This window comes from Ursus arctos, unplaced genomic scaffold (genome assembly GCF_023065955.2).
Source record: "Ursus arctos isolate Adak ecotype North America unplaced genomic scaffold, UrsArc2.0 scaffold_1, whole genome shotgun sequence".
Classification (NCBI taxonomy): Eukaryota; Metazoa; Chordata; class Mammalia; order Carnivora; family Ursidae; genus Ursus; species Ursus arctos.
Genome location: NW_026622763.1, coordinates 40,879,433 through 40,905,050, shown reverse-complemented (window position 1 = coordinate 40,905,050; position 25,618 = coordinate 40,879,433). Strand labels below are relative to the sequence as shown.

The following is a 25,618-nucleotide window of genomic DNA, read 5'->3' as shown; positions in this document are numbered from 1 at the left end:
TTTTCCTACAACCCCTTGTACCTCAGGACCAAGAAGCAGAAATAAATAAAAGCCATACCTATTGTTACTCTGAAACTCTAAATCCCTCCTCTTTCATTAATAACTTTAGCACCTGGCTTTCCATCTTTATCAACTTACTTCTTGGCTGTTTCAATATTCACACACACTTCCTCAACATCGAAGCTTCTAAGAATTACCCTTCCCCACTCCAGCCATCCACTATGGTCACACCTTGACTTTATCATCACAGTTTACTGCACTACCCCTATATCTGTATTTTAGGCATCTTCTCCAGTGTACCTACAATTTCTCATCATTCCAGTTTACCTGGCAATTCTCTTCAATGTCAATGAGACTCAAAGACACTAACCCTACCCACTTTCTCATTAACCACTTCCTGATGTTCTTATTCCCCCTCTTGATTTTAATTTCCATGGCCACCACAACTATGTTCTCACGAATATCCTTAACTCTCTTCATCATATTTGCCTAGCAAAGATCCCAACCCCAGCGAACTCAAATCCATGTCTATAACCAACCATCTGAAAACTGCTTCTAAAAAAAAGTACACCTCACTTTTAAATCATATTCATAGCCACAGATTTTCAGGGATACTAGTACCTCCAGAAAACCCTACAAATGTCTTTAAGTATTGTTTTCCCTATACATCAAAATCTCTTAACCTGTCCCCTAATCAGCTGAAGACCTTACCTCCTTTTATTAAGAAAACAGAAGCAGTTACACAGGAAGTCAAGCAAGCTTCTCTCATCAAAGCAACAAAATGATCAACATCTGCATCTACACCAGCCTTCTAGATATAATTTTTTTCCTATTAAAGGCTAAAACCTTTCTTTCCATTGTGTCTTTTATTAAAACAAAACATGCACCAGAATCTCCCACTTCAAACTAAAACAAAAACATGTCCTATGACCCCATTTTACTTCCCATTTCCTCCCCCTTATCACCAGTCTCAACAATAAAGCTTACTGGAAGAGGGGTCTATGTGGCTGTCTCCTGTTTTACCTTGTTTTCTCTCAATTCCATTAATCATGCTCATGATTCCACCACTCCACAGAAACTGAAGTCACCAAGGACATTCATGCTACCAACTGCCATTTCTTTGTTGTATCTCTTTGTGATACCTGACAGGGTTGACCATACCCTCTTTAGAACACTTTCTTCTTTTTGCTTACACAACACTACCTCTTCTTAAGTTTTCTTCCTACCAGATTGAGGCTACTCCTCAAATCTCCTCTGCTCCCACTACGTGCCTGGGTGCCCCAGGGCTCTGTCCTGGCCTCATTCCTTTGAGACCTGTTCTTGCTCTAGAGATATTAATCCCACAGCTTAAAATTAGTATGTATGTGTTCTAATTCCCCAAAATGTAACTTTCACCACTACTATCTCCTGAAACACCAGGTTTGTCTAGCTAACTGCCTAGATGACATTTTTAGATGGTTCTCTTGATAAGCAGTTTGTCTAAAACAGAATTCTTTATTTCCTGCCCCACACTTATTCCATTCCTACTCTTCTTTTAGTTCAGTAAATGGCCCCATCATTTACTTAGTTGTTCAAGGCAAAAATACAAACTTCTCAAATTGTTCTTTCTCTTTCACCACATCTAATCCACTGGCAAGTCATATAGAATCTACCTCCCATACATACCAGAATCCATCCATTTCTACCACTACCATCACCATCTCTTGTAAAACAGACTCGTGGATGGACTCCCTGCCTCTATTCTTGTCCCCCTAAAATTCTCCACAGAGCAGCCAAAATAAAATCATTTTACTCCCCTGCCTTTCAGTGGCTTCCCATCACATTTAGACAAAAATCTAAACATTAGACACTAGTTTTAAAAGTCTTAAGTGAGATAACCTCCACGGATCTCTCTAATCCCAACTGTATCACCCGTCTCCTAGCTCACTAACTATATTCCTGCCACACTGCATTTCATTCAGTTCCTCAAACACACCTGTCATGTTACCACCTTAAAGTTTTCACACTAGGAGTTTCCTCAGTTGGAATGCTCTTGCCGTCATTTTGGAATAGCTCCTCTTCATTCAGTTTAAATGGCCTCACCTCAACAAGGCATTCCTTTAACACCCAACAGCACCACAAAAGCAAGTGCCTTGTCTGTTTTGTTTACCATTCCAGATCCCACATCTAGAACTGTGCCTGGCTCCCTAACGGGTACTCAATAAACAATGAAACCCTGTAATAACCTTAGTATTACTGCACAACAGCATTAGAAACAAATATTTCTCAAGGACACATAGCTGGTAAATAGTAAGTAATTACTTCTTCAATTCAAAAGGATCTTACATGATATAAGGATCAACCGTGATAATCAATTAGAGTTATCAAATGTCTAAGAAAAAGTAGTTTGTTGGGTTAATGAAATATAAGAAACACTATGATAAATTAAATTTACAAAGCAAGACTAATGAATGCTCTTCAATGCTTTTTGCTTCAAAAAATAACATACTTTTGATAAGAGTATAACTTTGACAATAAATTATGATCAGATTTGCTAAATAAAATACATTTATATGTCCATCTCTTGGAAAAACTGTGAAAACAAAATACATAAAAAGGTAAATCTCACCAGAGTTAATTTTGGCCTGTAACCACTTTTTCATACACTCTTGGTGGACATACTGCAAACTTCCTGTGCACTTGCATGGCTCTATCAGCAAGTTAGATGATGATGCAGCTGCCATCTGACAAATTCTACATAAGTCACCTTCTTCTTCTTCAGAGTCCTCTAAAAGGAGGCTAGAAAGGAAGGAACGTTTCATAAACAGAGCTATGATAACTCATCCTGGTAAGTCATTTCCAATCATACCTAATCTCAAACAATGTCTTTGTTATGTCTACTCACATTGAGTAGAAAAAACCAAAAAACCTTAAAAAACAGTGACCAACATAAAAAAACCAGTTCAGTAAGAATGAAAATTAAAAATATTTTAAAGGTAAATGAAACAGGGTATCTCCTCTTAATTCTTCAAATGCTTTAAGTAATTTTCTTTGATATCACACTTCAAGCTCATTTTTTATGATCACTTTACAAACATCCCTGAGAGATTTTAATTTCTACAGTATCACAGATTACTTCAATCCAATACTATAAAGGAACATACTTATCACTTTTCTCCCCCACCTCCCAAAAAAACTTTCAGGACAACTTCAATAAACTAAATAATGACTTGTGTTTTTCTCATTTACATGCTATCAGAACCAAATATTTATACTGATAAAACTTTTTGTATTAAATCACAGTAAACACCAACAGGTTTTTAAATTCCCCATCTCCCCTACCCGCAGCAATATTATTCAATCATCCTGATTTTTACAGGGCAGGCTTTTAAAGTGTGAAGCCTTTCCATTAATCTATGTTCTCTGTTTAATAGGCAACATGTACTACTTAATTTAAATGCAAAATGTAGCGCTGTGTGTGTGTGTGTATAATTTTTTGTTAAAACCCCCATTACCTTGGTCCACTGCTGGCATGAAAGAGTTGCTATAATGACATTAAAGCTAACACTACCAGGGCAGTGAATCTTTCTCCAAGGAAAAATAACAAACTTTAAGTGCAGGAAGAGAATAGTCCCGTTTTGTCCTACATAAAGAAAAAAGGGAATGTAGTGGCCTAATGTCCAACATCTCAGGCTCCCTTTATGCCTAGAGCGTTAGATTTGAATGTATTTCTTCTTAAAAAAACAAAACAAAACAAAACTAACACAACAGTAACAACTATGCTTCCCAAAAATTCTATTACGTTAGGCCTTTAAAAACAAGAAAAAACAAAAACGCACCCCACAGCCTTCACTTTACCTGAGTCTTTTCTCCCTACGAGCATACTTTACATGTACTATCCTGATCCGTTCTATCAGGACAATTATTTTTTATAAAAATTATATTAGACGGAAAAACTAAGTACACTAACATGACAAAATAAGTTGGGACTAAAATCTCTGATTTTTCATCTTTTCCCTCTTACCAGAGATTTTTAAGCAATCTTCAACTCTACAAAGATACATCTGCATAAAAAGATTCTAAGTCCTGAATTTAAACTAGTATTTCTATCAAATATTCACAATATACAAAGAATATTCAGTATATACCTGGACTTCAAAAACAAAATAATTTGTGTAAATGATTTTACCTCATTCCAAAAAAGAGTCTGAGATAAGAAATACAAATAAATGGTAAATCAATCATATTAAAACTAAGACAGATTGTTTTGATAATCCATGACCACTGGGGCCCCTTTACCAATCCTATTTAGCAATGGTCTACCAAGTAACAGGGTAAGAGTTTAAGATTTTTGTCTTTTTGTGCATCTGTATCAAAAGTTGGTTAAAAATAATCTTTAGGCTATTTCTTGATGCAATCTATACTCCCAGTGCCTACCTTCATTAATTCTTATCCATTTCCTTTGAGAATCTAACATCTTAGTAAATATAAATTTTAAGGAAAAGAAATCTCAGATACCAATGTTATGAGAAACCATTTTAGAAAAGGACTTCTTCCACTAATCTGCTCTTTGCTTTATGGACTTATGACAGATATTCAAATTTACCTCTCTTTTATTTTCTGCAGTCTTTCTGGGTCTCTTGAAGGTGCACTTTTAGTTTTATCGCTTTTTCCATCAGATGAACTCCAACCTGAAGGAATAATATCTACAGTGATCATGACATTGTCGGTCAAATTATTTCCAAGTGCTGGGGGAACTGCAAATCGAAATAAAGAACCAGGAAGGATCCCTGTTATTCCTGTATTTCTTCCACTGTGGGCTGAATCTGATGTGGAACCACCCGCAGCAGCATTACTCGAAGCTGCAGATGCTTGTGATCTGTTGGCAGTAGCCCCAAGGGGATCACTCTGTGCTTCAAGGTGAACCACTTCATTTGATTCTCTTCTAAAAATATGATGAGATCTAGATGGTATATCAGAGGTAGGTATCCTTGAAGATTCATCTCGTCCCTCTCGTCTCCTTCGAGAGAACAAAGGTGTGCATCTATTTCTAAGTGAGGAAGATAACCATGGTCCTGTATTTCTACCTTCAGGTTCTTGGTTAAAATTTTCTGAATCTGGCTCAGAGCTATGATTTTGGCTAAGAGAGGACAAACCCCATCTTCGCCTAAGAAATCGAAATCCCTGAGAAGCTTCAGATGCCCTATTATCAGGAACATCAGAAGTTGATGCTGCATTGCTACGAGACTGTGAAGCTGTCAAGATTCTTGGAGACACATAAGAACTGTCAGAACTCAATGATCTTGTATTCAACGAATCCTGGCTAGATCTTCGCGAAAAAAAGGTAGATGACATACTCGAAGCTATACGTGATAGCAATCTCCTGGTAGAACGTCTACCTTCGTTGTCAGAAGATTCTTGAAATGATCTTTGAGATGAACCAACCCTATCTGAACTGCTTATGGTTGAGGTTTCATCTCTATTTGAAATGTAAGAAAATCCAGGTTGTGTACTGCTCTGGGGAGATTCCAATTCTCTTGGAGAAAAATTTGATCTTAGAGGATGTCTACTAGAGTCCCTAGAACATGGTATGGTCTGATGTTCAGAAGGCATCTGGTGGTTTGTGGATGATGTATTCAACTGTAAAGTGCTCAGTGAGTTATCTTTTGGTCTTGCTCCCTGTGAATATGAAGAAGGAACTCTGTCTTGAACATCTATTTTTGAAAGAAAAGAAAGATACCAATTACATGAAATAAAATGAGTATTATTAAATTTGCATTTATTAACTAATTACTGCAAAGTGAAACACTGGGTTCAAACCAAATACTGCTATAATATAAACAAAGAGCTTAACTACTATTACAGGAAAAAACATAAATGTATTTCTCCTTCTATACCTGTGATAAAATCCAGTACTGCTGCTAACTGAAAAGAAAGGTGTCACAGCTTATGAGACAAACATCTAAATCTACTAACTTGTTGAAGGTTTAACAGTCTGAATTTGTTGCTCAGAAATAGATATGGTAAAATAATATCTAAATGGACAAGGAATTTTAAGTGGGCCAAATAATTCACTGTAAAGCACTCTCACAACACATAAAGACAAAATAATCGTAGGGAGACAGTGTTTTGGAGATTCTTCTTACTCCGCGATAAGCTTAAAACTTATTTCACACTAATATTATCATCCTTATAATTTTATGGCAAACCTTGCTAACAGCTAAAACTTTCTCCAATCTTTTTTCTTTCAAATTAAGAGCTGTGGATGTTATCTCTGGTTACTCATCAGACATACCTCTACTTTTTAATACTTGCTGGGAGCTATGAGTCAGAACAGGGCCCTGGTAGCTGCAGTTTTGAAAAGTATACTACTGGTGGTTCAAATCTTGAAATGGGATGAGAAATATTTTGCATTTCTTTATAAAGAATACTCATCTATACTCCTAGCTTAAGAGTGAGATTGCTACTGCACTAACACATGGAGCCTCACGAAGGGATAAACTGTTAGTGGCTAAATCTATTCTATCCTATACTTGTAGACCTCATAGACGGTATCGATACTATATACTACAGCTCCTCCATCTAAAGCCAAGCAAATAAAAAGATGTTTTCACTGGTCTTCAGCAAAGGCTTGCCCCAATAAGCTTATTTAAAATAACCTACACCTTTAAGAACAAATGTATGTTCTTCTATCTAAATCAAACTCCACTTTTGCCTGCTAGATCTGTCAACTTCAATAAGCACTTTCTGTTTTTCAGTATTTTTGTTTTATGGTATTTAATTCTGAAAACCTTAACCTTAATGTACACTGACAGAAACAGTGTTAGTCTTTATTGCAACTGAATGAAAATAAAGGCACATTTCACATCAAACAAAAGTAATTCTAAATTATGCCTTAAAATGCCGATTTCAAGCTAGTTAGGTCAGAATTTAACTCTAAGTACTCATTATACTACACAATTAACCCCTGAACAACATGGGTTTGATCAGTACAGGTCCATTTACACATGGATTTTTTTCAGTAAATATTATAGGTATTATGTATGTACTGTCCCTTCCTTATGATTTTTTTTTTTAAGATTTTATTTTATTTATTCATTCAACAGAGATAGAGACAGCCAGCGAGGAAGGGAACACAAGCAGGGGGAGTGGGAGAGGAAGAAGCAGGCTCATAGCGGAAGAGCCTGATGTGGGGCTCGATCCCAGAACGCTGGGATCACACCCTGAGCCGAAGGCAGACGCTTAACCGCTGTGCCACCCAGGCGCCCCCCTTCCTTATGATTTTAATAACATTTTCTTTTTTCTAGCTTACTTTATTCTAAGAATACATTACATAACACATGTAACAAAAAATATGTGTCAACTGTTTATGCTTTTGGTAAGGCTTCTAGTCAGTACGGTTTGAGTACTGAAGTTTTGGGGGACTCAAAAGTTATACATAGATTTTTCAAGTTCCAGTATTTGGGGGGGGATAGGGATCAGTTCCATCACCCCCACATTATTCAAGGGTCAACTCTATAAGGCAAATGATATTGGGGTATACAAAAATTATTTAGTATACTTTAGAACATATGCATTCTTAAAAGGAAAAGCACAAGAAAATTATATGCAGACGGAACCTAGATACTAATGTACATCTATTTTAAACTTTTTATTTTTTAAAATATAACAAATAAGGTACTCAAATACATATTAAGCTATTTTGAAATCTTCATATGGTACACTTCATGTATTCATTTGTACTGTTATAACGATATACACAAAGAGAGAAATATAACATTATTAGATAAGTTACACATAACAATACAATTTATACTTACATGATGAAGTTGTGAAATCACCACTTCGGTGACTATAATCCATGAGATTACTAATAGAAGAATCTGCTCTTCTCTCTAAATCTCTTCTCTCTCTCATTAAGTCAGTTCCAAATGATCCAAGTACCACTGATGAAGATCTGGGAACTTGATTATGTCTCCATGAAGAATCTTAAAATAATTGAAGACATTTTAATTCAGAGAAAGCTTTCAAGGTTTCTGATGACAAATCTTTAGTATTACACAGGGAGGATATTGTAATTTATTATAGGAATCTTGAAAGTTATATAGTTTTAATCAGAAGCAAAATTCGGCAAAACATAAAATTATTCATTAATGAACTCATCACTTATAAAATTATTTCCTACTCAAACACATCTTCTCTCACACTAAAACCTACCACCCATCTATGATGCCAATGTCTCAGTCACTTTCTAGAACATCTGACCATAAAACGTAAGCATAACGTAAAATAATTACAGAACAAAAAGCAAAGCTTGCCAAAGATGCAGAATTTCCTGAAAAGCCAATGAAAGTGATGTTGGAGAGAACAGCCAAAATCATAAACAAGCCATCTCAAGTGGAAAATGTTTTACTATAGACACTGAAGATATTTTATCAGAAATATTATCTTTGACTTCACACTTGGTTCACTCTAAGAATTATTGTTGCAATCACTAAATTTTAAAATGAAATCATATCTAAAAAATAAATTAAAGGTAACTCTCAAAACTTTAGCCCCTAACTATTTACCTTGAAAATTTGGGTTCTTCCTTTCCTAGTCCCAATAGCCTTATTGATTCCTCCTCTTTAAGGGAAATGGCCCAGGATATTTAATGCTATGCCTTCACAGAGCAGAAGAGACCAAAAATATTTGTGCACAATGGTGTTTCTCTACAATGTTAAGGACAGTCTGCTCTTACCCATCATACTACTCTTAATATTCTTCAGATGGGCAGTGTCTTTCCCAAGGCAGTCCTGCCTATCAAAATAGAAAGGAATCGCTTACACTAATTCAATTGATAATACATAGCATTTCAAGAATTTTATCTTCCAACTGTGTCATCACAAATTCTGTCTCACCTTGAAACTATTTCAGGCACTCCCTAGTGTTTCATTTGAAAAGGAGTGTAAGGGAGTGTAAGTGAGGAGGGAGCCTCCTGCCCTCTCAAGGAAAAAAAAGAGCTTTTCAATTTGTGCAACAAATGTGTGTCTCTGAGTACAAAATACCATGTATGGAGCTTTATGGGTAAGTCATCTAAATCCCAGAATGATTAAGTGACTTGTCCAAGGCCACAGAGCTAGTTAGGCGACTAGAATCCTCACTTTCAGATTCCTTATGCAGAACTCCTACTAGAATACCAACTATTTTTGTTTAAAGAATCTGTTTTTAAAAAATAAGTATAAACCAGAACATTTACAAAAGATATGTTTAGGTTAGGAAATATTAATATATATCAGTAAATTTGGCTTTCCTAGTATAACAATTAAAAAACGGACTTCTTATAATAACCAGCAAAATACACGTCACTTTTACCAATTCGATTACCATACATATCAGCTATTCTAATTAATCAAAACATGCTAATCCTGTTTGTGTAGGATATTTGTATCAAATTTAGAAAAAATCCCAAATGAACAGTTTCAGTTATAGCCCTAACTTAAGATTTCAGAAACTCCACTACATTTGACCCACTATCTTACATGGGTTCTACTTGCTTAATAACTATGTCTTGGAAAAAGGGCTTTAGTCCAAAATGCATATATAGTGACTCTTACACACATTTAGCTCTTACCTGATACTGCATTTAAACCATGTCCAATATTTCTCCCAACTGAGGCAGATGTACAGTTTGTGCAGGAAAGTTTAGGTCTTTTTGAATCATGATCCCGCTGCTGGTTTTGTGATCTTGATCGTGCTCCCTGAGTTATCTCAGATTCACTATACCACGCAGATGGAAATGGTGATGCAGATGCTGATGCTGATGGAGACTGTAAGTTTAAAAAAAAAGTGTTTTGATGGAACAACAGAATGCTTGCATTCAGTCTATTAAGTTTAATCCCCAATTTCATCCATTCCTCATAAGCACAAATTTTTCTACCATGTAGGTTTTTTCATAGTCTTTGCTCCTTTCTACCCGTGTCCCTTTACTTTATATTGTAATTGTACTTTGCTGGGTAATCAATCTGATTTAGATTAAATCTTCCATGTAACTATATTTATTAAACACTTGGTTAGGAAAAACTGAAGAGTAAAAATCTTAATAATCATTTTGTTTTCTTGGTTTAATATTTCCAACTCCTGAGGAACTGGTTTCCTGTTCCTAAAGGTGGACAGAATGCCAAGAAAAGCATTAAATATAAACTTATTATGAAAACTACTATAAAAACAAGATTTTTCTTTTAAAGATTTTATTTGTGAGAGAGAGAGAGAGACACTACGTGAAGAGGGGGAGTAGCAGGCAGAGGGAGAAACAGGCTCCCCGCTGAGCAAGGAGCCCAATGTGGGACTCAATCCCAGGACCCTGGGATCATGACCTGAGCCTAAGGCAAACGCTTAACTGACTGAGCCACCTAGGTGTCCCAAAAAACCAAGATTTTTCAAATAATAAAAAATTTATCCTGATCTAATGCCCATTCTCAGAAATACAGTCATACATCACTATAAACGGTATTTTTTTAAAAATTCTGATCTGAAAATTTTCATCATTAAACCAAGAAACAGATAAATGAGTACATACTGAACACAGTACGTATTAAAACTCTTTAGCTCAAGGTTTTCTCCTTTAACACATAAGTATACACACACATCCATAACACAAAAATCACTCACAACATACAAACTATTTTACTTCCCCTAATTCTCTAATTGGTTAAGCAATTTATTCAACATAAAGCATAAAAATGTTCAACCATAATTGTTCAAAGTGTCTTTTTCTTTTTGCTTCAATTACAAGAAGCATACTGTATGCTTTCAGGGAACAATATTAGTTCATGGTAACTCTACAGTATAAACCTTGCACACGTGGAAAAGTTGAAGATGCAAAGCTGAATAAGGAGTGGGCCAGATCAGGATTTCATTCATCCCTTGCACAGAGGGTATTTTGCTAACTAAATGTGGCTTCAGCTTAGTACAAACTTGGCTGCACAAGCTTTCTGCACCCAGTCCTCCACAGAGCCTCATCAACCAACTGGAATAGCATAAGAAATGAAATTCATTAGATATTTCAAAACCAAATCACCTTATGTGCCATAATTAGGGTATTAGGGACCATATGCTATAAGCCAGTTATTCTAAGACCTTTGAATTTCGGAGACCAAAATAAAAATGTTTTAATGTAAAATTCAGAAAGAATTACCACTTTTAACAAGCAAGTAAATCTACATTAGCAAATAACATCTAATCCCATTCCCAGTTTTTAAAAGGGGCATTTTAAATGCTCCCAAAACATGATGGATTTAAAAGAATAAAACAGACTTTTAAAGTAAATAAACTTTATTTGTACAAAATATTTTCCTTATTTTTGTTTTGCATGGACCAAATTGTTAACTGAATAGCACTTGTGTAAATATAACTTTGGGAACTACTGAATGAGGAAATACCATCAGATCAACTACTTCTTAGAAAGATCCTTGGAGCATTGTGGAAGATGAAAAAAATGGAATGAACAGAAAGTAGGAAAATCAACTATGAAGTCATCGCAATAGCAGGAAATTAAGTCCTTTTGACAAAAGTAATGGGAAAAGAGAGTAACCGTAAGACATAAAAACTCATCAAATTTAGAGACACAGTGAAAAATGAACAAAAAGTCTAAAATCAATCTAGTTTTCAGGCATTGACTACTGATGGGAAAAGACACACTGTTCAGGAAATAATATTCATGACTCACAACTCTAAAATGCAGCCCATGCAGCCTATATGTCATCCCAGAAACAAAATGCTTGTTAGTATCAATATATGGAAAGGAAAAATACAGTATTTCTGCTGGCGTAAGTTCAAAATCAAAACCTTTTTTGGCTCCTACCAATTTGGTTCACTGTTCAAGTATCTTTGGATCATTTACTTTTTACCATTCTAAATTATTTTAACAATTAAATAAACTAAGATTTTTTTTTTTTATGGGAAAGAAAGATTTCAGTTCTACCTCATTCCCCAGCCTCCAGGAAAGGGGGTGAAGGTGTAAACAGCCAACAGCCAATGACTTAGTCCATTTGATTATGTAATGAAGCCTCCATAAAAACCCAAAACAGGGGTACATGGGTGGTTCAGTCAGTTGAGCATCTGACTCTTGGTTTCAGCCCAGACCCAGGATCTCATGCGTCATGCATCAAATAGTAAATAATTATTATCTACTACCACACAGTTACAGATTGTCTTCCCTTGTGACTGAGAACTTTTAAGATCTCTCACCAACTTTCAAATATACAGCATGGTATTATTAACTATAGTCACCATACTGCCCATTAAGTCCTCAAGACTATTTTGTAACTGGAAGTTTATACCTTTTGATTACCTTCATCCATTTTGCCCAACGCTACCCCCCCAGAATCTGGCAACCACCAATTTGTTCTCTGTATCTATAAATTCAGACATTTATTTACTTTTTGGAGAGAGAGAGAGAGAGAGAAAGAAACTCTCCAGCAGGTTCCACGCTCGGCACAGAGACCAGAGTCATGACCTGAGCCAAAATCAAGAGTTGGATGCTTAACCAACGGAGCCACAAACACATCCCCAGAGTTTTCTTTAGATTCCACATATAAGTGAGATTAGGGATTTGTTTTTGCCTGACATATTTTACTTGGCATAATGCCACCCATGTTGTCACAAAGTGTAGGTTATCTTCCACGTTTATGGCTGAATTGTATTCCACTTTTCTTTTCCCATTTATCTATCAATGGACACTTAGGTTGTTTCCATGTCTTGGCTATTGCAAATAATGTGCAATGAACATGCAACTGTAGACATTTTTCTGAATTAGCATCTTTCCTTCCTTCAGAGAGATACATAAATGGAAATGCTAGATCATACAGTAGTTGTATTTTTAATCTTTTGAGGAACCTTCATACTGTTTGTCACAGTGACTGACTGCACCAATTTATGTTACCACGAGCGCAGGAAGGTTTTGCTCTTCTCCACACCCTCGCCAACACTTGCTATTTCTTCTTTTTGATAGCTACTCTAACAAGGGTGAGCTGATGTCATTGTCTTCCCTGATTAGTGATGCTGAACATCTGTTCATTGGCCATTAATGTCTTCTCTGAAAAATTGTCCGTTCAGATCCTCTGCCCATTTTTAAAAATAATTATTTTATTTTCTAAAGGTTTATTCATTTATTTTCAGGGGGAGGGGCAGAGGGGAGAGGGGAGGGGAGAGAGCGAGAGAGTGAATCTCCAGCTGACTCCCCAGTGAGCATGGAGCCCAACATGGGGCTCGATCTCATGACCCTGAGATCATGATCTGAGCTGAAATCAAGAGTCAGATGCTTAACCAACTGAATCACCCAGGTGCCAACCCCTTTTTAAATCAGATTATTTTTTTCTGCATAGTTGTATGACTACCTCTTTACGTATCTGAGATTAACCCCTCATCAGGTGTATGATTTGCACATATTTTGTTTGGTAGTCTACGTTATCGTTTTGTTGTGATGGTTTCCTTTGCTATGCAGCAGCTTCTTAGTTTGATGCAGTCCCACTTGTTTACTATTGCTTTGACTGCCTTTGCTTTTGGTGTGAAATCCAAAAAACTATTACCAAGACCCCTGCCAAGGATCTTATCACTTCAATTTTCTTCTACGAGTTTTATGTTTCAGGTCTTATGTTCAAATCTTTAATCCACTGAATTGATTCTGTGTATTGTGTAAGATAGTGGCCTAGTTTCATTCTTTTACATATGGACTTCCAGTTTTCCCAATACCACTTACTAAAGAGACTCCGTTCCACACTATACATTCTTGGCTCCATTGTGGTCAAGTAACTGACCAAATATGTGTAGGTTTATTTCTGGGCTCTTTACTGTGTTTCACTGATCTATTTGTTTTTGTGCTAATATCATACTGTTTTGATTACTATTAGGGTTGTAATATAGTTTGAAATCAGGGAGCATGATGTTTCTAGTTTTGTTCTTTTTCAACATTGCTTTAGTTATTGGGGTCTTTTGAGATTCCAAATTTTACTATTGTTTTATTTCTGTGAAAAATGCCACTGGAATTTTGGTAAACAATCTGTACATTGTTTTGGGTAGTATGAACATTTTAACAACATTAATTCTTCCAATCCAAGGGCATGAAAGAGCTTTCCATTTATCTGTGTCTTCAACTTCTTTCATTATTAATGTCTCATAGTTTTAAGTATATAACATTCACCTCCTTGGTTAAATTAATTCCCCATACCTATTTTACTTTTTGATACAGTTGCAAATAGGACTGTTCTCTTAATTTCTAATAATTTGTTAGAGAAATGCAACAGATTTTTGTACACTTACTTTGTATACCACAGCTCTACTGAATTTATTCAGTTCTAACAATTTTCTGGTGGAGTCTTCAGGGTTTCTATACATATAATCATGTTATCTGGAGAAGAGATGCAGTTTCACACCTTCTCTTCTCATTTGAAAGCCTTTTATTTCTCTTTCTTGCCTAACCACACTGGCTAGAGCTACCAATGCTATGTTGAACAAAAGTAGTTAAGAGTAGACATCCTTGTCTCTTGTTTAGTTTGATCTTAAAGGAACAGCTTTCAGCTTTTCACCACTGAATGTGATGTTCACTGTGGGACTATCATATATGGTCTTGCTATATTGAGGTACATTCCCTCTATACCCATTTTGCTGAGTTTTTTTAATCATAAACAGTTTTTTATCATAAACAGATGCTGAATTTTGTCAAACGCTTTTTCTGCATCTATTGAAATGATATTTTTTTTTAAAGATTTCTCCTTCATTTTGTTAATGTGGTGTATCACATTGACGGATATGTGGATGTTGAACCATCCTTGTATCCTAGGGATAAACCCCACTTGACCATGGTGTATAATCCTCTTATTTAATCTGGTTTGCTAATATTTTGTTGAGGATTTTTAAACATATGTTCATCAGGGATAGTGTCCTATCAATTTCTTTTCTTATAGTGTTCACATCTTGTTATCAGGGTAATGCTGGTTTCATAAAATGAATTGGGAGTGTTACATCCTCTTCTATTTTCCAAAGTTTGAGAAGTTGGTAGAATTTATATAAGTGAACTGATCCTGGACTTTGTTGGGAGGTTTTGATTACTGACTCAATCTCCTTACTCACTAATGGTATGTTCAGATTTTCTATTTTTTCATGATTCAGGTTTAGTGGGTTTTGTGTTATCAGGAATTTATTTCTATAGATTGTTCAGTTTTTGGAATATAATTGTTCATAGTAGTCCCTTATGATCCTTTGTATTTTTATGGTCTTGTTTATTTCATTTCTGATTTTGAATCCTCCTCTTCTCTTGGTAAACCCAGCTAAAGGTCAGTCTATTTTGTATAGCTTTTTAAAAAGCCAGCTCTTAGTTTCATTTATCTTTTCTATTGTCTTTTTAGTCCCTATTTATTTACCTTCTGATCTTTTTAATTTCCATTCTTCTACTAACTTTGGGCTTATTTGGTTCTTCTCTACACCACTCCTTTATAACATTGCACTGGAAGTTCTAAGTCATGCAATAAGGCAAGAAAAGGAAATAAAATGTACACAGATTGGGAAGGAAGACATAAAACTATCTTTATTTGCAGAGGACACCCTCTTTGTGGAAAATCTCACACAGAACCAACGACAACAAATAATCCCTCGTAGAACTAATAAAGAATTACAGTAAGGTTGCAGGACACACACACACACACACACACACACACACACACACACACACAGAAAACGTCTATCACTTTCCCATATGCCAGTAACGAAAAGGTGGAATATAAAATGAAAATCTTTAACAACTCAATGACAAAGCAACAAAGAGCCCAACTTAAAAATAAGCAAAGGATCTGAATAGACATTTCTTCAAAGATATAAAAATAACTAATTAGCACATGAAAAGATGCTCAAAATCATGAGTCATCAAGAAAATCCAACTCAAAGCTGCAATGAGACATTTTACACCCATGATAGGATGGCTAGAATCAAATGCAAGAAAAGTGCTGGCAAGGATGTGGCAAGATCAGAATCCCCACACATTAACTGCTGGTAGGAATATAAATTGGTCCAGCTAGTTTGGAAAACAGGCAGCTCTTCAAATAATTGAACACAGAGTTATACAATATGACTGACGATTCTACTCTTAGGTATAAACCTAAGGTAACTGAAAACTTAAGTTTGCATAAAAACTGCACGTAAGTATTTACAGCACCTTTACTCATAGTAGCCAAAAGATGGAAACACAAATGTCGTAACAGTGGATGAATGGACAAACAAAATGTGATATATCCAAAAAATGGACTATTATCCATCCATAAAAAAGGTATACGCAATTCATTGGAATAGTGTTCATCCATAAAACGGGTAAGGTACTGATACATGTTATAACACAGATGAACCTTGCACGCAAAGTGAAAAAAGCTAATACAAAAGACCACAGTGTATGTTTCTACTCACGTAAATTAAAGTCCAACATAGGGAAATCTATGGAGAGAGAAAGTAGACTACTGGTTGCTTAGTGCTGAGAGGGAGGAGCAGTGCAGTGATAGCTAAAGAATCTGGAATTTTTTCTTGAGGTGTAAGAAGTTTCTAAAATTGACTGTGGTAATGATTTGCACAACTCTGTGAATATACTGAAAACCACCAAACTGTATACTTTAAATGGGTATGTCATATGGTATGTGACCTACAATTCAATAAAGCTTTTCTTAAAAAAAGAACCTTAACAATTACTGCGAATATAACCAATGCTATCCACTGGACAATGCTTAATCATTTGGAAATCATTTAATACACAATAACAGAAGCAAATCCAGAACGAAATGCTCTTTGGCTCCTCAATTCCATGAATCAATGCTGTAACTGTGATGAACGCTAATTTCTGCTTCGAAAATTTTCCAGACCAAAATTATCTTAGCCATAAGGAACACCATGGAACTTTGACCTCTTCTAAATATTCACGTACTAGCGCATCCGTTGTTACACTAACGTGAAGTCTTATTTTCTACTTTCTGTTCAGAATGAGTCGTCTTTTTAATTCTCATTAAAAAAAAAAAAAAGACATTAGCTGATTTTAAGACTTATGAATTTATTCATGCCCAAATCCAGGTAAGAAACCTTATACATACATAAGACAGGAGGATTTGGAGTTATCACTCAGAATTCCCCAATATGTAGATGAAGACTACCAGAAAACTGGTGTTCAGCTCACTCTATTGTCCCTTAACAGAACCGTGTTTTCATTGAGCTGTACACTTTGGCATCATGTCCTTTGCTTACACAGAGATTTACCAAGAATCAAGTTGAGTAAACTAGCAATATACTAATAATATTAATACTACACTGAAGACAATGTCCACTATATCATTCACTATCCCCTTTCAGACCAAATTGCTAAGCACTGCTTTCTTTGAGGTACTGAGTTTCTTTTCCTTATGAACAAACACCTTATACATCTGGTTCTACTTCCCTGTGACCTTCCTGACACCCAAAACAAGAGTCCAAGTTTAACTCTGAAACACTATAGGGCTTAAAAATGCCTGTGTTATGAATTTGACCCACCCTCACTACTTTATCTGTATTTTTCCTGATTCCATTTTAAAACTATTCTCATCTTCTTGCCAAATTAATTTATATATATGCATGCATGTATTTAGTTCCTTGGAAGCTAATCTTGCAGTAGATAAACATGTTAATGACCACTGGTTCTTCTCTTGAGATAATATAGTATGCAAAAAACGCAAATGGTACTGAACTCTGTAAGCTGATCCACAAACTAGAAAACATGTAAATAAAAAGCCTCTCATTATTTCTTATTAAAAGTAATCAATTTCAAAGCAGAAAAGGAAAAGTGTAGTGGGATTAGCAGTTTTTAAAAATGAGTTATAGAAATATATATGAAACTTATATAAATTTCATATTCACAGAATGCTCCCAAATTTTCTTTTAAAAAATATTTAAAATTCTACTTACTGTTAACAAAGAGATAAGATGATCACAGTTTTCAACCATTCAATTTTAACAAAAACTTCAAGATGAAGCGACAGAAATATCAGCAAGATTAACAAGAGAGGCAGCCCAGCTCACAAATCGCTGAGAACCAAAAGATCTTCAGAAAATCAATTCTTCGGAACTTAGAATCTATATTTTCCCAAAGAAACAATGCTATCCATAAGTCTTAGATTCTTCAACTCAGGTACACTATATACTAATCATGTGACTGAGGGAAACCACTTCTCTTTCCAGATTTCAGATCCTTATCTATAAATGATACAAGTATTATCCTATTTAACTAAAATTAAAAGTAAAAAATGTTCTACAAAATGTTAAGCACTATATAAATATAAGGTATTTCCCTATTATTTAAACCTTAACATAACTGAAATTGATCTATCATGCTTAGCCCTGACCCTCCTTTCTGAAGCTTCAGCTTTACTAAGTGTCTGAGCGAAGGGGAATGCTATGTTGCAAACAGTGGTGAAAAAACATCAGCAATTTTAAAAAATATTCCCTGTGATATTTAAAGGTCTCATTCATTAAATATACATTCTGTTAGGCAGTATTAAGAACATCGTATAAAACCAAATACATAATATGTAATTTAAATGTTCTGAGAACATACTACACTATACCTTGATGTAACTATTTAAGCCAATATGAAGCCTGGAAATAATGATAACAGCAATCACAATCATCATCATGATAAACAAACATTTGAACTCTTAACTAAATTTCAGGCACAGTTGTTTTATGTGTTTTAATGTGTTATTTCTTTCAATTAATCTTAATAATAACAACCACGTGAGAAGCTACTGTTACCACCATTTTACAGAAGAAACACAGATATAAAATAATTTGTGCAAGAACACAGAAGTCTCAGTTTCTAAGTCAAAACTAAAGAGCAAAGCAGGAGTAACTGATTTAAGATTGGAAATGTTCCTATAATCCATTAAAAAAAACTGGATGCCATTTAAAACAATTGAAAAACATTAAGAAAAACTCCAACCCTGATTTATCTTAAGAATCAATAAAAGACATAAGTGCTTGTATTTGTTTAACTTCCACAATGAAAACTGAGACTCTGAAAGTAATCTAGGAAGTTAAGAAAAAGCTGGAAGGAATAGTCTTGAAAATACTTACCTTTTAAAGTGAATGTCAGTAAACTTTCCAAATACAGCTAAGACTTCTAGCAGCTACTATAATTAACTAACAATTATAATAAAAACAAATGTAGCAGCTAACATTTATATAGTGTTTATCATATGGCAGGCACTATTATCGTTCAGTCAATAATTCTTCTAACACTAACAACCTGATTGACTGATATGGAAAATAAGAAAGATGTAATAAAGAAACCTGCCCAGGTTCACACAACTAGTAAGTAGTGGAACAGGACTCCAATCCAGGCAGTACAATCTGGTTTCAGAGTCTGTTCCTCACTAATAAGCTATGTGAAAAATTAGAAAAAGACCTGTAGATAAATTTTTTATGAAGACAATATAGGGGAAAAAAACAATCTGTATTCTTAATAAATCATAATCATTTAACCCAGAACTTTTCTATAGGATGCAGATATGTGATTCTGTACCTCTGGCAAGTGTCCTTTTGTCTAGCAACAGAATAAAAAAATACATTATCAACCAACACTTAAAATGAGACTCAGAAAATAGTTCATGGAAAGTGAGGAAGTATGTAATATATGCATTTTAGAGAATATTTTTACTTTAGTCTTTCTCTGAATATTTTATAAAATGCTTAATACTGTGTAGAAATATTTTAAAATGAGACCTTGTTATGTAGTATATCACAGGATATATACATTCATAAATACTTTAATGGAAATGTTCACTAAAGGATTCTCTTGGATTCAAGTTACCTAACATCAGACTTGTACACATCACATATGATCTAATTAGCCATTCAGCCAATAATCCAATAACCTGAAATTTGAAAGATGAATATGAGTTGCACTAAACCTAGAAATCATGCCTTCTGAGATTTATACTGTTTTAAACTACATTATGTTTATAACACTAATAAGCCATTTCAAAACCCTAAATGCTGTCAATCCAAAGGAAAATTAACTACACAGAGTAGCTTATACAGATTATGAATCTGCAAACTCATTATACTAACCATGAAAATAAAGCCCCAAAATCTGTCTAAAAGACTGTTAGTAATACATATTCACAAAAGACAATCTGTCAATAACCGTGCACCACTAAAAGCAAAATATTTAGAAGCCATACTAAAGAAAAACATTTAACAATCATTCCACCACTGCCTTGTGTACATGCAGAGAAAAGTCAGATGAATACGTACGAAGAAAGGACGCAATTTTTGATCCTTTGACCAAGTCATCCACATTGACTAGTTTCATCAAAATTATACTTAAATTGATACTCGTGTTTTTAATTTTTAAGTAAATAGGTTTCCAAGTCTTTGAAATACAGTGTAATGAGATTTTACATAAGACTACAATGCCTTCTTCATAATTTTGAGGTCCACAAAAATTGAAAGCATTGAGTTTTTCTACTTCGGGTGAATAGTCATTCATTTTCCTGCAGATATATTAATGTGTTTTATTACAAGATGGCTCAGATCCATCTGAGCATCTTATTAACTACACTCACTACTTTTCTAAAATCTAAAAACCATGTGGCCCCAGGGATTTTGAAAGAAACTGTGTACATATACTCCAAATTAAGATGTTACCTGATATTCAGAATCCAGTCTAAATGAAGAGTCTCTTGAGTGATAGGTATCATTTACACTATTTCCTCTGCTACCAGACATCATCCTAGCACTTAAAGAGCTGGGGGGTTGAACAGAAATTCTTCTCGGAATTCTTGAAGGTTTAGACTCCATTCTTGAGGTTTCCTGTGAAATGCAAATTTTGATTAATTGCCTTCGGGAAAACACGCAAACCTTCGATTCTTAATCCTCCTTAATCATCAGCTCAAATCAAGAATTAACCATGCAAATTAACTATATCAGACATGGTGAATTATGAGACTATCACAACCCCTCTTCTCTAAGGCAGAAGTCTGAAGTCCATCAAAGGCTTCCTACTGCCAATAAAATGCAGCAAACTCATTAAGGGGGATGAGGAACTGAGGTTGTTTCCAACGCCTGGGCTCTTTTCCTTACTCAATTTTGTCTCTACAGAATCCAAAACAAATTTGTTCTTGACTGTCTTGCTACTCTTATCTATTAGTAGTGTTTAATACTCATACCACGAGCCTTAGCTATATTGTACTATTTGCACCCCCCTTATCACAATATGCTTTCACAGGACTTTGTACATACCTGGAAACTCTGTACATTCCCCATTCAATTCTTAGTTATGGTATGAAACCAACCATTTTTCTTTGTGTGCTTCTACTCTGTACATACTTTTAAGACACACTACCTTATGCTATAATTTGTTTTCCTATCTCCCTTTCTCAAAAGTGAAATAATTTCTAAGTTTCCTTTACTAAACATTCCTCAGTCTACACGAAGAGTCGCAATAGCTATGTGTGATCTTTTAACTAAACAGGTTATCTCCCACTGTTCAAAAGTCCACATTATGCCACATCACCTTTATTAAAGACCTATATATATTACCTGCTTTCGCTAACAAAAAGAAATCCAAAGAGGATTTTTGCTTTTATAAAAAGGCAACAAAAGGTGAAAAAACAGCATTCAGCATTTGTTTTGCAGCATTATAGAGGCAGTGTGTGCCCTGAGTAGCAAGTGACAATACCAACCTCCTTCCCTGGGAACTACACTCGTCATCTCAGCATCAAGCTGCCATACCTTTAAACTCTGTCTAGGAGCTTCTGTGCTTTATCGTGATGTATATTGTGTATCCATTAGCAAGATATGGTGTATGGTATCAGAAAAGTCTGAGGTTATTTTTTGGGTCTGGGAACACTCAGAAGTTTTCCCATATAAACTAATGGTAATTGCTCCTTCACTTTACACCATTTCAGCTTATAAAAGGTTTCATATAAATAAATGCTCTACTTTTGGACAGAGGTGGACACCTGTATGCATATGAATGGAATGACGTAACATGTACTCTTTTACGTCTGGTTTTATTTGCTCAACATTGTATTTGTGAGATTACATTGTATTGTAGTACATAGCTGTGGTAAGTTCACTCTAATTGGTTTATACAGTATTTCACTGTATCAATACACATACATTTATTTACCCACTGTACTGTAGATGGACACTGAACTGTTTCCAATTTTAGGCTATTACAAATAGTGCTGCTATAAAGACATTACTTTAATAAAGCAAAAAAACTTTAAATCACAATAATCTCTTCAACTTTTCCCTACCTACTTTCAAGGTCAAAAATTCCCTTCTTGTTCTGGTAGTAGATTGACATTAAAGCAACTACAAACAGATGCACTTCCCTTATCTGAGATGTCACTTGGGTAAGGTATATTTGCTTTATTAAAACATTCAAATTTAGGGGCACCTGGGATGCTCAGTCAGTTAGGCATCCGACTCGATTTCAGCTCAGGTCATGATCTCAAGATTGAGATGGAGCCCTGCATCAGGCCCTGCACTGGGCATGGAGCCTGCTTGAGATTCTCTCTCTCCCCCTCTCCCTCTGTCCCTCCCACCCCCACTCTCCATCCCTGCCCCCCCAAAAGGAAAAGGAAAAGGTTAAAAAAATTAAAATTTAAAGATTTAAGGTAAAAACACCTAATCTATTTTTGGCATGTAACCTCATTAACTTTCCAATTTTGGATTAATCACAACTTTCTACCTTAAAAGTTACTACAAAAGAATTTCCTTTGTTGATAATATTTACTTTAAAAACATGATTATCAGGCAACAATAGAAAAGAGAATGAAGAGAGGAAAAAACACCAAAACATATGGTCTACATTGCAGCAGGAGATATACAACAACATGAAAAAGATGTAACACAAACTCACTGTCAATTAAAATTATTGCACTAAAATTATCCAACTAATGACAAACCACAGTAAAAGGCACAGAGATACGATTAAATCAAAGAAAGCTTATCAAAAGGTCAGTTTTGAACTTCCAGTTAAAACATGAGATTATCCTAATGCATCTATTTTGCCTCTTTCCAAAACCCTGATAAGATGACAGTAAATGAATCCAAAGGGGGCCACAGAAGGCAAGAGATTTCAATGTATATTTGGAAAATCCGGAGGAGTAAAGGCACAATAATTAAGCAGAGAAGATAAAACTACATCCTAGGCCCTTGGAAAGAGGTAGAAACTAGAAGCAAAGAATTTGGCCTTAGCACACGAAAAAGAACCATGACCTGAAGATACCATAAAAAGAGAAGATGCATGGGGTTAAAAGTGAGTTGAAATCAAATCCATAGTTGGAGCAGTAAAACCCCAAATTCTTCCCCTAGCTTCATTCTTCCAAAAGTATTTATTCTCTCAAGAATAAGGATTTCAGGGGCGCCTGGGTGGCACAGTCATTAAGCGTCTGCCTTCGGCTCAGGGCGTGATCCCAGCGTTCTGGGATCGAGCCCCGCATCAGGCTCCTTCTCTGGGAGCCTGCTGCTTCCTCTCCCACTCCCCCTGCCTGTGTTCCCTCTCTCGCTGTCTGTCTCTGTCAAATAAATAAATAAAATCTTAAAAAAAAAAAAAAAAAAAGAATAAGGATTTCAGAGACAATCCATCCCACCCAAGTATACAATCAAATCTGCAGGGTAAGTGTAAAAAATAAAATCTGTATGCTCAATGTTGAGACCTGAGAACTTTTTCCCAGTCCTATTTCTACAACGTTGCCATAAAATTAGGGGACTTTACTCTTGGATCACCAAAACACCAGAGATAAGATTTCTGGACACCGGCATTTGGACTGCTCCCAATTACCAAGGTAGTTTGCCACATGAACATCCTTACCCCACAGCAGTTTTCAAATCAGTTTTTTTAAGTGTTTCCTTCAAACAGATACACTTTAAGGATTACTAAGTATGCAATGAAATCCTCTGCTATGAAAGACAGACCAGGATTTAAAAAAAAAAAAAAGGAACTTAAAGAAAATTTGGGGAAAATAGCTAACTACTACTCTCAAAGAAATCAAAAGACATCCATTCATAAAATAACATGGTGCTTAAAAAAACTGTAGTATAAAAAAAGAGCTTGCAGACATTAAAAATGATCCGGATACACTTTTTAAAAACTGATACAATGAAATAAATTCAACATAACTATTGGGAATAAATTGAGGAAACCTCTGAGAAACAGAAAATACAACTTTAAAGCAGGAGAATCATCATCCTACATTAGCCATGGTTAATAAAGAGAGAAAAAACAAAATGGAAAGAAAACTACCAAAGAAATAAAATAACCTTTCCAGAACTGAAGGATACAAATCTCCACACTGAAGGGGCTCTAGAGTATCCAGCAGGATCAAAGAAAAAAAGACAACACTAAGCACAATTTATCATCTTGAAATTTCAGAACACCAAAAATGAAGAGGAGATCCTGTACTGGCTTCTTAATTACAACTTTAAAAACTCTTAAAACAATGAAGCAATGCCTGTAGTATTGAGAAAAATGTTTAGCCTTGAATTCCAACCAGGCAATTAAATGTGAGGTGGAGAATAGGACACATTTTCAGACATGCAAGATCTTTCAAAGAGATCAAAAACCAAGACAAATATCAAAGGAAGATTGATGAAGAGTATGCCCTATGAAAATGAGAGTGTAAAGAAAGAAACAGACACGGAAACCAAGTAACAGTGAAGAAAGGAAGTCCAGACATAGAACCCAGGAAATAGTTCCAAAGGTATGTAGGAAACATAGGATCCAGACCACAGCAAGACTGCAGATAATGAAAGCAAAGTTCTGGGGGGGGTTGTGCGCATATGGAAACTATTTCGGCATATATGGCAGAGACCATGATACAACTGGGGAAGAAAAATTGCTAAGTACAAAGAACAAATGGGAATTAAATTCACTCCGTTAGGAAAACAGTTATTGTTCAAGAAAGGGGGTGTTTGTGTGAAACTTGGGTGAATATTTTCTAGATATAATAATGTAAACGTAAGGTACTGAATCAACAATTTTGCTACAAACATGCTGTGGGATGGAGGTGATTGGGGAAGTGAAGACAAGGGTGAATAAAGAAAATACATATGAAAAATCACAAAACAGTATAAACATTCTTTAGAAATTGGAAGGTAAATTGCAGAACAGCTAAAAAGTTGAGGGTCAATGCCTTTGGAATGAGACTGGGAATAAAGGGTGGGGCAAAGTACTCCTCTTTTCCTTTTTAAAATAAGATGATCATACTTCCTGCTTTGTCTAATATCTCCAGAAAAGTCCTAATTTGTGCTCATTATCCCAGGACAATAATAAACAGTCCTTGGGTTGTCTCTTAAAAATGGCCTGGTTTGGATGATAAAGCTTATGGCTGCCTAACATCAGTATTTTCTACCTTGTAGCTTTTTTTTTTTTTTTTTTAAGACTGATTTATTTATTTTAGAGAAAGAGAGCAAGCAAGTGGGGTCAGGGGCAGAGGGAGAGAATCCCAAAGTAGACTCCCCGATGAGCACAGAGCAAGATGCAGGGCTCTATCCCAAGACCTGAGATAATGACCTGAGCCAAAATCAAGACTCGTCCGCCTAAACTACAAGCCATCCAGGTGCCCCTACCTTCAACTTTTTATAA

General features: G+C 35.3%; 1 protein-coding gene across 8 annotated transcripts in view; it reads right to left on the bottom strand.

Annotated features, from left to right (window-relative positions):
• Window positions 1-25,618, bottom strand: part of MARCHF7 (membrane associated ring-CH-type finger 7) — a 47,615-nt gene that overhangs the window by 10,574 nt on the left and 11,423 nt on the right. For 7 of the 8 annotated variants that reach the window (XR_008961257.1, XM_057318098.1, XM_026492730.4 and 4 more), the window contains 5 exons: window positions 20,668-20,832; window positions 9,593-9,788; window positions 7,800-7,967; window positions 4,586-5,693; window positions 2,609-2,778 (listed from right to left, as the gene is read on the bottom strand). Coding sequence is in view for 7 of the 8 variants with exons in the window: in XM_057318098.1 (XP_057174081.1) it covers window positions 2,609-2,778; window positions 4,586-5,693; window positions 7,800-7,967; window positions 9,593-9,788; window positions 20,668-20,820 (1,795 nt within the window). In the remaining variant the exon portion in view is untranslated. The remainder of the gene's footprint in view (window positions 1-2,608; window positions 2,779-4,585; window positions 5,694-7,799; window positions 7,968-9,592; window positions 9,789-20,667; window positions 20,833-25,618) is intronic. The other variant, XM_048214072.2, reaches the window with a different exon arrangement.